At 35.0% G+C, this 12,705-nt stretch overlaps 1 protein-coding gene across 2 annotated transcripts; it reads left to right on the top strand.

Moving 5' to 3' along the window:
* Positions 1-1,570: 1,570 nt before the first annotated feature.
* LOC103716137 (E3 ubiquitin-protein ligase BRE1-like) lies at positions 1,571-12,705 on the top strand. 2 transcript variants are annotated; one of them, XM_008804015.3, is made up of 5 exons: positions 1,571-1,852; positions 2,629-2,944; positions 3,342-3,420; positions 7,014-7,144; positions 12,267-12,705. In XM_008804015.3, the coding sequence occupies exons 2-5, from the start codon at positions 2,630-2,632 to the stop codon at positions 12,501-12,503; spliced, it is 762 nt and encodes a 253-aa protein (XP_008802237.1). In that variant the 5' UTR covers positions 1,571-1,852; position 2,629; the 3' UTR covers positions 12,504-12,705. The 2 variants fall into 2 exon arrangements, with proteins under 2 accessions (XP_008802237.1, XP_038985873.1); XM_039129945.1 differs by having other exon boundaries at positions 1,581-1,852; positions 2,602-2,944.

The raw sequence follows: 12,705 nt of genomic DNA, 5'->3' as shown, positions 1-12,705 counted from the left end.
CCATTTGCAGCCTTAACTAGAATAGAAGGTGAACTACAAGAAAGTAGCAAGTAATACATTTAAAGGCATCTTATTATTTTTTTTAAAAGAAAATCTATAAACCTAGATTACAATATGCTACAAATTACAGCAACAATGAACTAATACTTGGAAAATTCAACATATTGAGTTAAGGATCTATGAGCAATCTATAATACATATGCTAAAATGAATCTAATGGGATATTAATTTATTTAGCAATAATATGGTGGCTCATCAAATATAAAAAATAATTTATTATGCAAGATGTTAGTATCAACAACAATAAATAAAACCTAAAACAACAATAATAACTGGCTAATTTATATTATAGATTTTAAGTTCTTACAGCTTAATCTATAGATTATATTATATGTTGTATAAATGGATTGGTTTGGTTTGGTCTTGGGTTACTTGACCTCATAATCTAAATCCAAGCTAATCATATCATGTTTCTAAAAGTTGAAACCGAAAACAATTTGACCTTGTTTTGCACCCAAGCCAAGCCAACCCAGTGAGATTGGTTCGATTTGTTTCTTTGATCAACCCAAATTGATGTGCACCCTTAGTTTTAGCACCGTATCTTCAACCTTTGCCTGCTCTCTCTACTACCCTCTATGTTCATTGGGTTCCATGACCAAACTACAACACTAAAATAAGATAAAATAGATTAAGACTACATTTTTGGCACCTCTTTGATAAACAAGGAATTGAAGAGCTCCAATTATTATCAAATGCATCGTAACAAAGTCTATTAATCAATTGAAACCAAATAAATACCAAATCAGTGTTAATGTGGATTAGCAATTCATTTGTTGCTATTGGCTAGGACAATTATTAACTCTTAATGTTTAGATAATTGATAGTAGAATGAGCGAGTCATGGTTATACATAGGGATGCCCTACATCGTTTCCAAATTGCTATACACTTCCTTGACGGTACTTCATATTTTGGCTGTTCAACATGTGAATAGGCTTCACCATCATGGTTTCCTAAAACATAAATCTCGTGATGAAGGAACTCATTAACAGTTCTATACCAATATAGTAAATGTCAAGTCATTATTCCATTGTACATCATAAATTTACAGATAATTGACAAATATGATCATTAAGGATGTAATTTAGCTTTGCTACATGCGAACTTCAACCAATAACGAACTCTACCCAAATAACTATGGTTATGTAGCTTCATTGGCTAGCAATAGGCTGCAAATTTAATTTTCTTTTGATTTCTAGATATCCAATAACGGGATAAGTTTAAAATGAATGTTAGATGCATGGTTTTCGTAACTTTCATTGCTTTTTCATCCACCATTCACTTCCAATTTGATATTTTCATTTATAATGTGCGAACAAGCTCCATTTCCACTACATTTTGACAAATAAATCCAGTGATAACCTTATTTACAATTTTAATACCAGTATGGCAATTTTAAGTCTTAAACTCATACATGTAAAGTTTTTAACAACCAACTTTAAGATTCACAATATCTTGATGGGGTCTAACGTAGTACAGATATAGCGGAGATTATTTCATCTCTATCACACGTCCTTCTCTCTACCACGCATGCCTCCATGCAATTACACATGCAACGCGCTTGACATCACCCACACTTTGGCCCGTTCCGCCGCCAATTTTGATTGAACAAAGTGGTCGTCCAGGAGAAGGGAACTCGGAAATCTCTCTCTGTGAATCTTGTCCCTTTTCTCGATTCCAATCTTGCCTTAACTAAACCCTAGATCTTGGGCAGAGAAAGGAAAGAAGAGCCCTTCTTATACCCGGGACCCCCTCCGGTTCCTTCCCCACCCTAACCCTAATCGGGGTCGCCAGGTACGCGTTCTCGCAGGCTTTTCTCATTCTCTCTTCCGTTGGAAATTTCAATTATTTTCGAGTGTTTTTTTTTTTTAAATCGTGGAAGGGTTTTCTTCAATTGATTATTGTTTCTTTGAAGTGGTTGGTTGATTCTTGATGGTGTTCTTTCTCCCCCTTTCCTTCTATTGTTTTCCAAAGATTGTGTGATGATTTATAAGAGTAATTTGTCCCTTTTATGCTCGATTTTTTGGATTCAGTCTTTCTTTCTTTTGCGAAATCCCTGTTCTTGGTGTACTCCGCTTGAAATTCATATTTTGTGAATAAACATGCTTTCTTTTCTCTCTTTTCTTTTTCTTGTTTGGGAATCAAGATATAATAGTTCTAGTATGTAATCTTTTTGGCAACATAAGGTTTAGTTTTTTTAATCTAGTTTTTATTATTACTATTATTTGGGTGTTTCAATAGGAGCGATAATATAAAAGAGCTGTCTTTTTTCTTCCATGCATTGGGCAAAAAAGTAATGTATAAACTTATTATTTATGTGAATAAAAATGTTTTCTTATCTTTTTTCTTGTTTTGGGAATCGAGATATAATAGTTCTTGGATATAGTCTTTTTTGCAGCATAAAATTTAGTCATTTTAATCTAATCCCATCTATTTGGGTGTTTCAATAGGAGTGCATAATATAAAAAAGCTGTCTTTTTTTCTACTTGTATTGGAAAAAGGTTGAATTTGAGGATTTTCGATGATGTATCTTGTAAGTTTAGGATTTTGCTGACTGATATCATACATAGCATGAGTACATGGGAGCTGCTGAGGCGATCTGGGAAGAGGCAGGCAAGGGACGGTACCCGTGTGAAGATGGTTCTAAATGTTGACCTCAATGTGCCACCACTTGAGAGCTGGTCGGCGGATGGAGCTTCCGGTTCTGCACATCCATGTGTATCGCAGGGAGCTGCTGTTCCTGTCAATCCTCAGTGCAGTCATTCCACCAGAGGGCAGCAAGGGGTGGTTCCCACATCCAATAATGGGTTAAGCAGTTTGCCCATTGATGTAGAGGCACTTGAGGATGAAGTTGAGATGCTCTCTTCCTTGAGAGAATTTCCTCAAGTTTGTTCTTCATTCCTTGTCTTTTTCCCCCAAAATCGTTTAAAAATGTGATTTATGGTGTGAACTTATAGTCTTGGTCTGTGAATCCTTGGTATCATTTATCCTCAATTGTGCCTGAATCCCTGGGCAGGCCGAAAGACTTGCTCATGACGGGGATGAGTTATGAAATTAAGCCTGTCTTTGGATTCAATGTACGAAGGATTGTATGGTAACATATCATTACATGTGAGATGCATATAATATGCAATATAATTAATATGTATAATCAATGGCTTTTCCAAGTTGTATAATTAAACTTGTTTTGCCGTTATCAGTTATCGCCTTCTGATCTGTTTTCTATCGTCACTCTCTTGAGCATGATATGTCGTTTACATGGATGCTTTTGTTATTGGTTTAGACAAGAAACCATGCCAGGAGGAACCAACCTGTGACGGTAGTCCTAGATGGAGATCTTGAATCGAGACCAAGACAATCAGGTGATTTTAAGATCCAAGATGAAGTGAATCATGCTTCTGTTACATGATGAACAACTATAGATCCAATTTCTATTTTGGACTCAGAGCATCCTAGTATCAGATCAAGTGATAAATTCTTCAATAAGTTCAATGCCTGATATTTTTTAACTGCTGATAATGGTCTAGAATCTTTCTTGTTGAGCCCATATCTTGTTGGTTGGAAATGCCTGCAGAATTCAATGCTTAGTTGCTTATGGCATAGTCAATGCTTAATCTATTCTTTTTTGTTAAACTTTCTTTCCTGTTTTATGGCTTTAGTTACTGCCATGCAAAATTGCTCTTAGCATATTTCTCTTTTTACATATCGCTGGCTATATTCAGAATTCTTTTTTATTCTAAAACTATAATAATCACATCCACTAAAACATAATACTTACTATTATATCCTTATATATATATATATATATATATATATATATATATATATATATATATATATATATATATATATATATATATATATATATATAATGCTTAGAGTTTACAGTGTGATAATCTTGTCAAAATACTTGTATCATCATTTTGCATCATACTGTTGTATTTATCATCCAGAGTTTCCATCACCTCTAGATATATAGAACGCACGAAGAACAAGCACTATTGAATCTGTAATCAATATGTAGTCCTATTGGATGCCTAGGCCCTATATCTCGACGCATTCGTATCACAATAATCAACCTACCAAGTCTAGATAACTGTACTATCCTAGCTATTCATTCAAACTCCTTTGTCTTTTGGATGTTACATCAAGTGCTCCATCCTGAGATCCATTGCCTCCTTAATGCTAATTCTAATCACATATTGCTATTTGCTGGCCGATCAGGCAATCCTAGGCTCCACTGCTTCCTTGTTCATATATGGTTCCTATAGCACTGTAAAAATTTAAAATTCTGGACACAACGACAAGATTCTAATTGAGGCTCTCTCCATCAGGAGAAGGGTCCCAAACTGTTGGCTAAGCTTATATTATTACTGGAATCCTGCATGTATGATTCATATGATGGCATGCTCCTAGAAAAGGATAGAAAAAATGGAAACAAAAAAAATTCGTGCCTGAGTTGTTTCTCAAAGGAGGACTAAAAAAAATGAGTCGTGTTACTAAAAGAAGAGGACATATTCACTCGCTCTCCAAGGAAAGGAAAAAGTGGGGGTGGAAACCACATGTAGGACATGCATTGGAGTTGTTTTGTCATCAACAAAGAAGAAACAGAGGCACGGTATCTTCTTTTTATAGGACAGGTTGAAGGTTATGACATGATACAAGTGGAGTTTGCTTAGTTAAGAGTCACAATCAAGGGGTCGAAACACACCACCAGAGTTTGCATTACATATAAAGACTAGAGAACATGCAGCATCATATTGAATGAGGCCTTTCAGGCATTTGGTTCTAGTAGTTAAGCTATTATTGGATTTTAATAATGGCTTCTATTTCCATACTGGATTTTAACATAATTAGCTTTTTCTTTGAAGGTGAATTAACATGGTCATATTAGAATTAATGCAAAGCTGTTGTGGGATCTGGAGAGTTATAAGGTATGATACAAAAACAATTATGAATACATGGTTGCCAAGCATGCTTTTGATGGCCATAGTGGAATTTTAATATCAAGGCGTTACCAAAAGAGGCCTAGACTATGGCACAATTTTAGGTTTGCCAAATTGGTTTAAGCTCTATGTTTGACACGTACAGAGTCTTACTTTAGATTTTTAAGAACTTGCTGTTAAATATGTTGGGCCTTTTTATATGGTGAATGAGAATAGTAATATATTGCTGCATCCATACAATTCAATCTAGAAGAAATTGGCATGATAAAGTAAAAGCATAGATTAGTTTACATCCTGGAAGACATTAAACCATCTGTATACACTCTTGTTCCCTAATCCTTTTGTTTGCTTTGCCTTTCTATCTAACAATGTAATATTAAGATTCATGACCAAGTTATGGTTTTGCATAGGCAAATTTCTTGAAATGACTTCCTCCTAAATCACAAATGTCCATTAAAATATTATTCCACCTAAACCAAGCACATGCATGATGTATTCCTTGTGCATGGTAACATTCATTGCAAATGATTTCATTATTCATTCACTTATAGATGCTTATTAAGTATTGTTTTATCTTGATGCCCATATGGTAATATTTTGCCAATTTATGAGACAATAGGCATCCATCATATGCTTCATAACAAATTAGTCATTTTTATAACACTTGCCAAGCATGGTTTCAAAATATCTAGCCAGATGGCTTAAAAAAACATTTTATCTAGAGGTGAGTTAGCAAAAATAATTGTCCTGGGGCTTCTACTTTGGGCTTAGTGTCTACAACTTTCTCCTTTCAAAGTTAGATATATCTCTTACAAGGATTATTGAGGTGGAGAAGAGCCATCTATGTCATTTTCTTCTGTGAGAGCTGACCTAAAATAAATTAACTTCCTTCTCATGACTCAAAAAAATGCAAAAATGGTGATCATGTCCTTTTGATTATTGACAACTTGTTTGATTTGTTCTCTCTTCTCCATACCTTTAAGTATCCCTATGGCCTTTGATTCCTAGCACTTGGTAAAGGCATGTGGAACATCCAATAGCTAATATAAAATATCAGTAGAAGTTATCTTTTGAGCTGAATATGTGAGGCTTGTGCATTATCTTTGAACTAAATATGTGAGGCCTTTGCTTTTAATCACCCCAAGGCTTAAATGGACTGAACTACCTCATCATTTCCTTTGGCCTTTTAAAGCTCTGTTGTCGAGTGACATTTGATTCATTGATAGGATCATATGCATCCCGTAGAAATTCAGACGTTATGTTGGAAAGAAATATTAGTTCATCACTTTTCTTTAATTTTTCTAGTTAAATTTTCCATTTTACCAATCCTAATTTGTTCTATAGTTTACTAGACTGTAATCATAAATATATACACAATGTTTATATGTTCACTTTAAAATCAATTCTCTTACACGTGGGTACATGGTTCTACTTGAATATGGGTTATGTCTAGCATATTTTATTGAACAGAACATGGGACTTCATGATTCATGACATAAATTAACTTCATATTAGCATATATTTCTTTGCAATTGCATTTTTAACCACCATCCTTTGCAGGAATTTGAGAATGGTTTAGTAATAGAAACAAGAATTTTAACAGTGGACAGGCTAGCATCTTATAGCTTTTGGATGGCTTCTGTATTTTGGTGTTTTCAAGTATGGGCTTAATTTTTTTTAATTGTATCTTATTTCTGAACTTCTTAAACTTCTTAACTTTTTTTGTCAAAAATGTGGCTCAAAATAAGCTGGTTGGTTAATGTCATTCTGGTCATGGTCTTGGTTTTTCTGGATTTGTATAAAGCTTCTTTATATTCTATGATGTGTTCTTGTTTGAAGTTTTCTATTGTTCTTGTTTTTTTTTTGCATCTACAAAGGAATTACGATAACTATGATATAATTAAGTGAAATAGTTGTTTATGTATTTAGATTTAAGTCCCTTATATGCTGTTTATGGTACTTTCTGTTCTGTTTTATGTGTCAACTCAATGTTCAATCTGTTTCTGTAGGGGTCGCTATTGGGGAACCGGTGACCACATTATTCCTCAACACTCATAACAAGCGTGAAAGGATTCCGACAAACATGACTATAATTAATTGTGATCTTTATCTGGATCCGGAAGAAGAGAATAATGAAAAGGTAATTACTGTTTGTTGACATCTATTATTTCACATTGTTTTGCCTATTCTTCTTCATGTCTACACATGTCTATAATTTCAATAGACTCTGTAAGTTTCGTCTTCCAGATTTTTTTTCTATAATTTTTATCCTGAATAGATTGCACTTTTGTTTTTTCTTAAAAAACTCTCTTTTCCCATTGCTAAGCTTTTACCTAACAGAAACATTATACTAAAAGATCATCTTGTCTTCCAGTGTTATATGAAGATTGATTTGAGCAAAATCTTTTTTCATTGGCTTTTGGGTTTGGTTGTATAACATGTTCCATCTTAATTAGCTTTAGTCATATTTTTGTTAATTTTACTGTGGAGTTTGGTCTTGATAATTTATTCTCTGATAAATTCTAAGCTACATATTTGTTTGGTTATAGGGCTCTAATTATAATATTGAGGCATTTAACATTGGGGATTATGATATCACATCAGTATATAAAGACATTAGCTAGTAAGAGGACTAACAACAATCTGTGGGTTTAAAAATATGAAAAATTGGAATGACGTGCAAGATGGTATTGAAACTTTTGATTTGTATGGTGGTAGCATATTATAAATTCTTGAATCAAGAAAAATATGCACATATGCTATTTTTTCATCGTATGATGATTTCATCACTTGATGCTTTTGTTTTTGCACATCTTCTCTAGTGCTTTATTTTGGCCACTTCAAAACCTTTAAAAACCCTATAAATTTTCAACACTAGCTGCTACAGCACCTTCCCTTGGAACCCTTTTCCCCCTTTTTGGTCTTCCTTTTTTATCTGAAGTTCATCACTTACTAAATTTCAAGACCTGTAAATTTCAGAGGAACTGATAAAGTTTCTCCTGATAAGATTTCATTATGACATTCTAAACCCTAGACAACATACCTTGCCCTACTAGCCTATTACTATTCACTAAATTCAGCTAGGGAAACTACTTTGTTAGTAACAATTAGTTTAGATATTATTCTTAACTTCTAGTGAACTGTATTTCCAATCTTTATCATCTTAGAGTCGTTATTCACTTTGCTGGTCCTCTTTCCATTTCTTCCCTCCAGCACTACTTTTTTGAAGCTAAAGGAATTTGGTGGCAAAAAGAAATCAAAAGGAGAGGATTCAAAGTTCAAAGGAAGTAAAATGAACATGCAACAGTAGGAATGTAGAAGTCTATCTAGAACTCATTTCCTTCTAATTATTATACTTTAGTTTTCTCGGGAAGTCACTTCTAACTAAATTTTAGGTTAGAAGTAACATTGAAGCATCAACTTTTCCCATCAATTTCCAAGATCTTTTAGTATGATGATATTGGAGGATAAGAAAATAAAATAGAGCGATACAAAAGGTTTGCTATTGCTTTGTTGGGGTTAGGTCCATAGGTCTAGGATATTATTCATTATGGCAGAGATAAGTAGCTAATGGGAGAAACGACTGAATTTGATTTAGGGATGAAACATTTACCAAAACAACTAATGTATCAATGAGAGATTATCAAGATATGATGAAGGCCCTTAGATATTTTAAATTTTGGAGGATTCACGGGATCATTTATTGTTGCAAAGTCGTTATTGATTATCTTAGCTTGCTGGTCATGGAGAGGAATGCCTTTATATCCTTTGCACACATGCCGAGTTTGCATGCATGTGTAGAAAGCTTTCTCAAAAAAGGTTTTTTGCATCCATTTGTAAGAAATAATAGAATATTAAATTAAATATTTTATTGTGGAGTCCATCAAGATTGAAAGAAAAATTTTTCTTTCAGTTATTCATTTATTTTAATCTAGGGAAGCTTAGTTAAATTTTCAATCTAAGGGTTAGACTTGCAAGGGCTGCCTAGTGCCTAGACATCAATTTGGTGCTTCGGTGGATGCCTACATGTTAAAACAACCTTAAAAAAATTAAAAAATAATAAATATAATGAGAAATTCAAAATTAATTATGATATAAATAGCAAAGCATAATAGTCAGTTGATGGGAAATAATAACTTGGAGACGGTCATATCTAAAAAGTGAAACATAAGTATCAAATATGTAGTAAGTTGATGGGAAGTGCCAACTTGGAAGCTTTCATTCACAAATCAATCTTGGCATCCATATCGAAACACATTGTCTTTGAGGACTGCATGCCGCAGCACCTGAGCAGGCAATGAAAGGTCAAGGCGGTGCCAGATTGTAACTTATTACAAAATAAAAATTACAGAGAAACCTGAAAAAGAAAAGTTATAATCTAACAAATGAAACACAACAAATCAACTAAGATTTTGCAAATCAATGGCAAGTGTCGTCTTGGCGACATTTAATTCTGATTTATATATTGATCCTCTCCTCCATACTCAAAAATGATGCAACCCTCTAAGGTTGGGGTGTTTGTGGGGCCATCTAGGTGGCCCAGGCAGTTGTCTTTGAAACCAAAGGTGATGCATTATGGAAAATATTAATGCACAGCTCCCTCTGGGCAGCCTTTCTTGGCAGGCACTTAAGTGGCGGTCATCTTTTAAATCATAATCTCTCTCTCCAAAGTAGTCTCTTATAATTTATTTCTTTTTGCATGTAAACCCTCAATAAAGGTAAATGTGCAAAAGGAAATAATTTATATGGGTATTATATAAATAGTAAAAACATACGCAAAAAAGAAATAATTTACAAGGGTATGGATGTAAATGGTAAACTTGCAAGAGTATACATGCAATTTTAGATGTTTAGAAGGTTATACATATAAAAAGAATTATTTATAAGGGTGTATGCACAAAAAGTAAAATTGCTAGGGTATACACTCAATCTCAGATATTTATTGCAAAATATGTTTTGACAGGAGCTGCTTAATAAGGAAACAAGGTCTCTGCTAGATCTTGACATTGATGATTCCTTTTTCTTATATTGAACTTATATTATATCTTAAACAAAAAGATCTTTTATGCCATGCTAGTTCACTGTTTTGATTTGAAAGATGTCATATCATCTCTTTCCCCCTGTTCAGTAAGGGGAACAGGAGATGATATTCTTATAGGCTTTCCTGCTTCCACGTCCTCTGTTGTGGCTGTCCCATTCTTCTTGCTTCGCTTTTTAGTCTCATCAAGCTCCTTATCTGTAGTATTTGCCTCCATTTCTCTCTTTTGGTTCGACATAGTTTCTCCATTTGCCAATTCAGATTCGCCATCACTGTCGGCCCACAGAGTATCTACAAACGCATTTGCTTCCTCAAGTTCAGCAGGACTGAGCAGCGGGCCATGCATTTGTTGGGAATTGACTGGGAATGCATACATGTATTCAAACTTATTAGGTGGACTATATGAAGTTGGCAGGGGATTGTATTCAATCTCAGGGGGGTTGTCAAGCGACAAGAAGTTCCAGTCAGAGAATGACATCGTCAAGAACGGGAGCTTCTCTAAACTGAAACCTAAGAATTGGGAGGGGGAGAAAATGGACAATGGCACTAGTTTTCTTTCTGTATCTATTTTTCTCTAGTTGGCTTGGATATATAGAGAGGATTCGGAGGTTCGAGAAGGAGAGAAATTATCACCATTTTGTATAAAAGGCATGAATCTGGAATTCAATGGGGAGAGTAAATTCGAGTTAATCTAATCTTCCCTGGATTTAGTAGTCAGGGATTGAATGTGACGTGAGATTAGCCGTGCATTTCCTCTTACATTGTCAAGTTTCCTTAAATACAAATGATTGACTGACACCCTGAAATTTAGACTGCTACAGTGTGCCAATTCAACAGAACTTGCAGTCATTTACGTCTACAACGTACACGAATTTATTGACACTATGGATATAGATGTGAACTTTAACAAGTTCAGGGTATCAGGCATAAAAGTTAAGTTTCAGTTAACCTAATTACTGTGAATCCTTTTGGCTATATTTTCGTCTTAATTGCTTGAAACCCATATATTGAAAAAAAGGAGAGATTTCTAAGTGATTGAAACAATTCATTAGATAACCTCAATTTTCTTGTGTTGTTGTTTCTTTTCCCAACTCGCCTAGCATTCAAGGCAATGATGTGCTCAGAGATTTACAAACCAAGGAAATGTGACCTGATCTAGATAAAATCCAACCAGTACTGATTCATCTTTTCTTGGATATTTAAGTGTGGGTGGGCAAAGACACTGACATGGATCATTTATTCTAGTCTGCATCCCTTACTAGATCATTTTGATCTGGTAAGATAGGCAGAAAATGATCTGGTAAGGGAGGTTGTCTTGTGTCCCGGGGGGGGGGGGGGAGATATATTTTTCCCCTTTCTTTCTTCCACATGCCCTGTGCCCGCCTGCGTGCGATATATTTTTCCCCTTTCTTTCTTCCACATGCCCTGTGCCCGCCTGCGTGCTTGTATGCATGCGTGAGTGCATTCATCTGTGCATTGGGGGTTGGACATTAATACTTTGGTGCTGTTGATAAAAGATTTGCAAGTCAGCATTCGAAGCTTGCTTAACTTAACCCTGATTAAACTGAATTAGGCTCTATCTGAACTGCATTTTCTTCGCAAACCACATATCTCTAGTTAACTAGCATACCACTTGGCTCTCCTCCATGGGCTTTGGCTTGTCTTGGTGCCTCAGTAACTACAATGTTGAATGACCTCATATTAGGCCCAAAGGGCCCAATGTAGGCAGCCAGCATGCCACTCAACCTGTGGCTTTTTTATTTGCCATATCAGTAACTTGTTTGAATTCTGGAGATGGAGGAGTCAACTATTATTGTTATTACTTTTGCTGCTTTTGTACTTCACATCCAAAAAGAGAGCGTGGGAGAGAATTACTTTTATGCTTAATCTAGTGAAGCACAGAGATTGAAATAAGTTATAATGTTAATGATAGGTCATTTTATTGCTTTACCTAATTAATTACAGAAGTCAATGGATCTCTTGATATTCTTCGTGCTATGTTTTCCGTGCAAGAGCAGTTTTCGGAGCTTTATCTATTGGCACTGAAATTTCCCTTAGCTATTTATGCTCTAAATGCTAGGTTTTTTTTTGCAGTTCTTTGTCCTTTGTAATCAGGCATTTCATTAGGAGATATAATTTTATTGTTTAATAAGCAGGACTACATTTCTAGTCAACTTTCTTTTGTCTTCCAGCTCAAATTCTAACCCTTTCAACACAACTGCAGAAGAGGGCTCTGATGAAATCTAATCTGGAGCCAGAAAAGGTTGTTGCAAAGGAACCCACCTTCACCTGCCCTGTTTGCATGAACCCGTTGGTTGAGGCATCATCAACTATTTGTGGCCATATTTTCTGTGACAGCTGCATCAAAGCCTCCATTAAAACCCAAAAGAAGTGCCCTACCTGTAGGCGGAAGCTTACTATGAATAACTTTCATAGGGTGTACCTCCCAACCATTGATTGACTGAGTGGAGTCTCATTCATTTCCTTTTGTGGCTCCCGCGATACTTGTTTTAACTACCCTTAGGGTCTGGGAAAGCCACTCTTCAGGATTTTAACAACTTTTGTCTGACAAATGTTAACAATTAAAGTTAACTGGCAATGTGATTACATATACATTGTTTGTGGTGCGATGAGTTGAGGAATCTAAATTCATATGCTGCTTA

The sequence above is a fragment of the Phoenix dactylifera genome, chromosome 9 (assembly GCF_009389715.1).
Source record: "Phoenix dactylifera cultivar Barhee BC4 chromosome 9, palm_55x_up_171113_PBpolish2nd_filt_p, whole genome shotgun sequence".
Taxonomy (NCBI): domain Eukaryota; kingdom Viridiplantae; phylum Streptophyta; class Magnoliopsida; order Arecales; family Arecaceae; genus Phoenix; species Phoenix dactylifera.
The sequence above is the reverse complement of the archived record's forward strand: the minus strand, read 5'-3'. Positions and strand labels throughout refer to the sequence as shown.

Coding starts and splice junctions, on each gene's coding strand:
- LOC103716137 (XM_008804015.3), top strand. CDS start 2,630: ATGAGTACATGGGAGCTGCTGAGGCGATCTGGGAAGAGGCAGGCAAGG. Junction 2,945..3,341: donor CCTTGAGAGAATTTCCTCAA/GTTTGTTCTTCA, acceptor TTATTGGTTTAG/ACAAGAAACCATGCCAGGAG. Junction 3,421..7,013: donor ATCGAGACCAAGACAATCAG/GTGATTTTAAGA, acceptor CTGTTTCTGTAG/GGGTCGCTATTGGGGAACCG.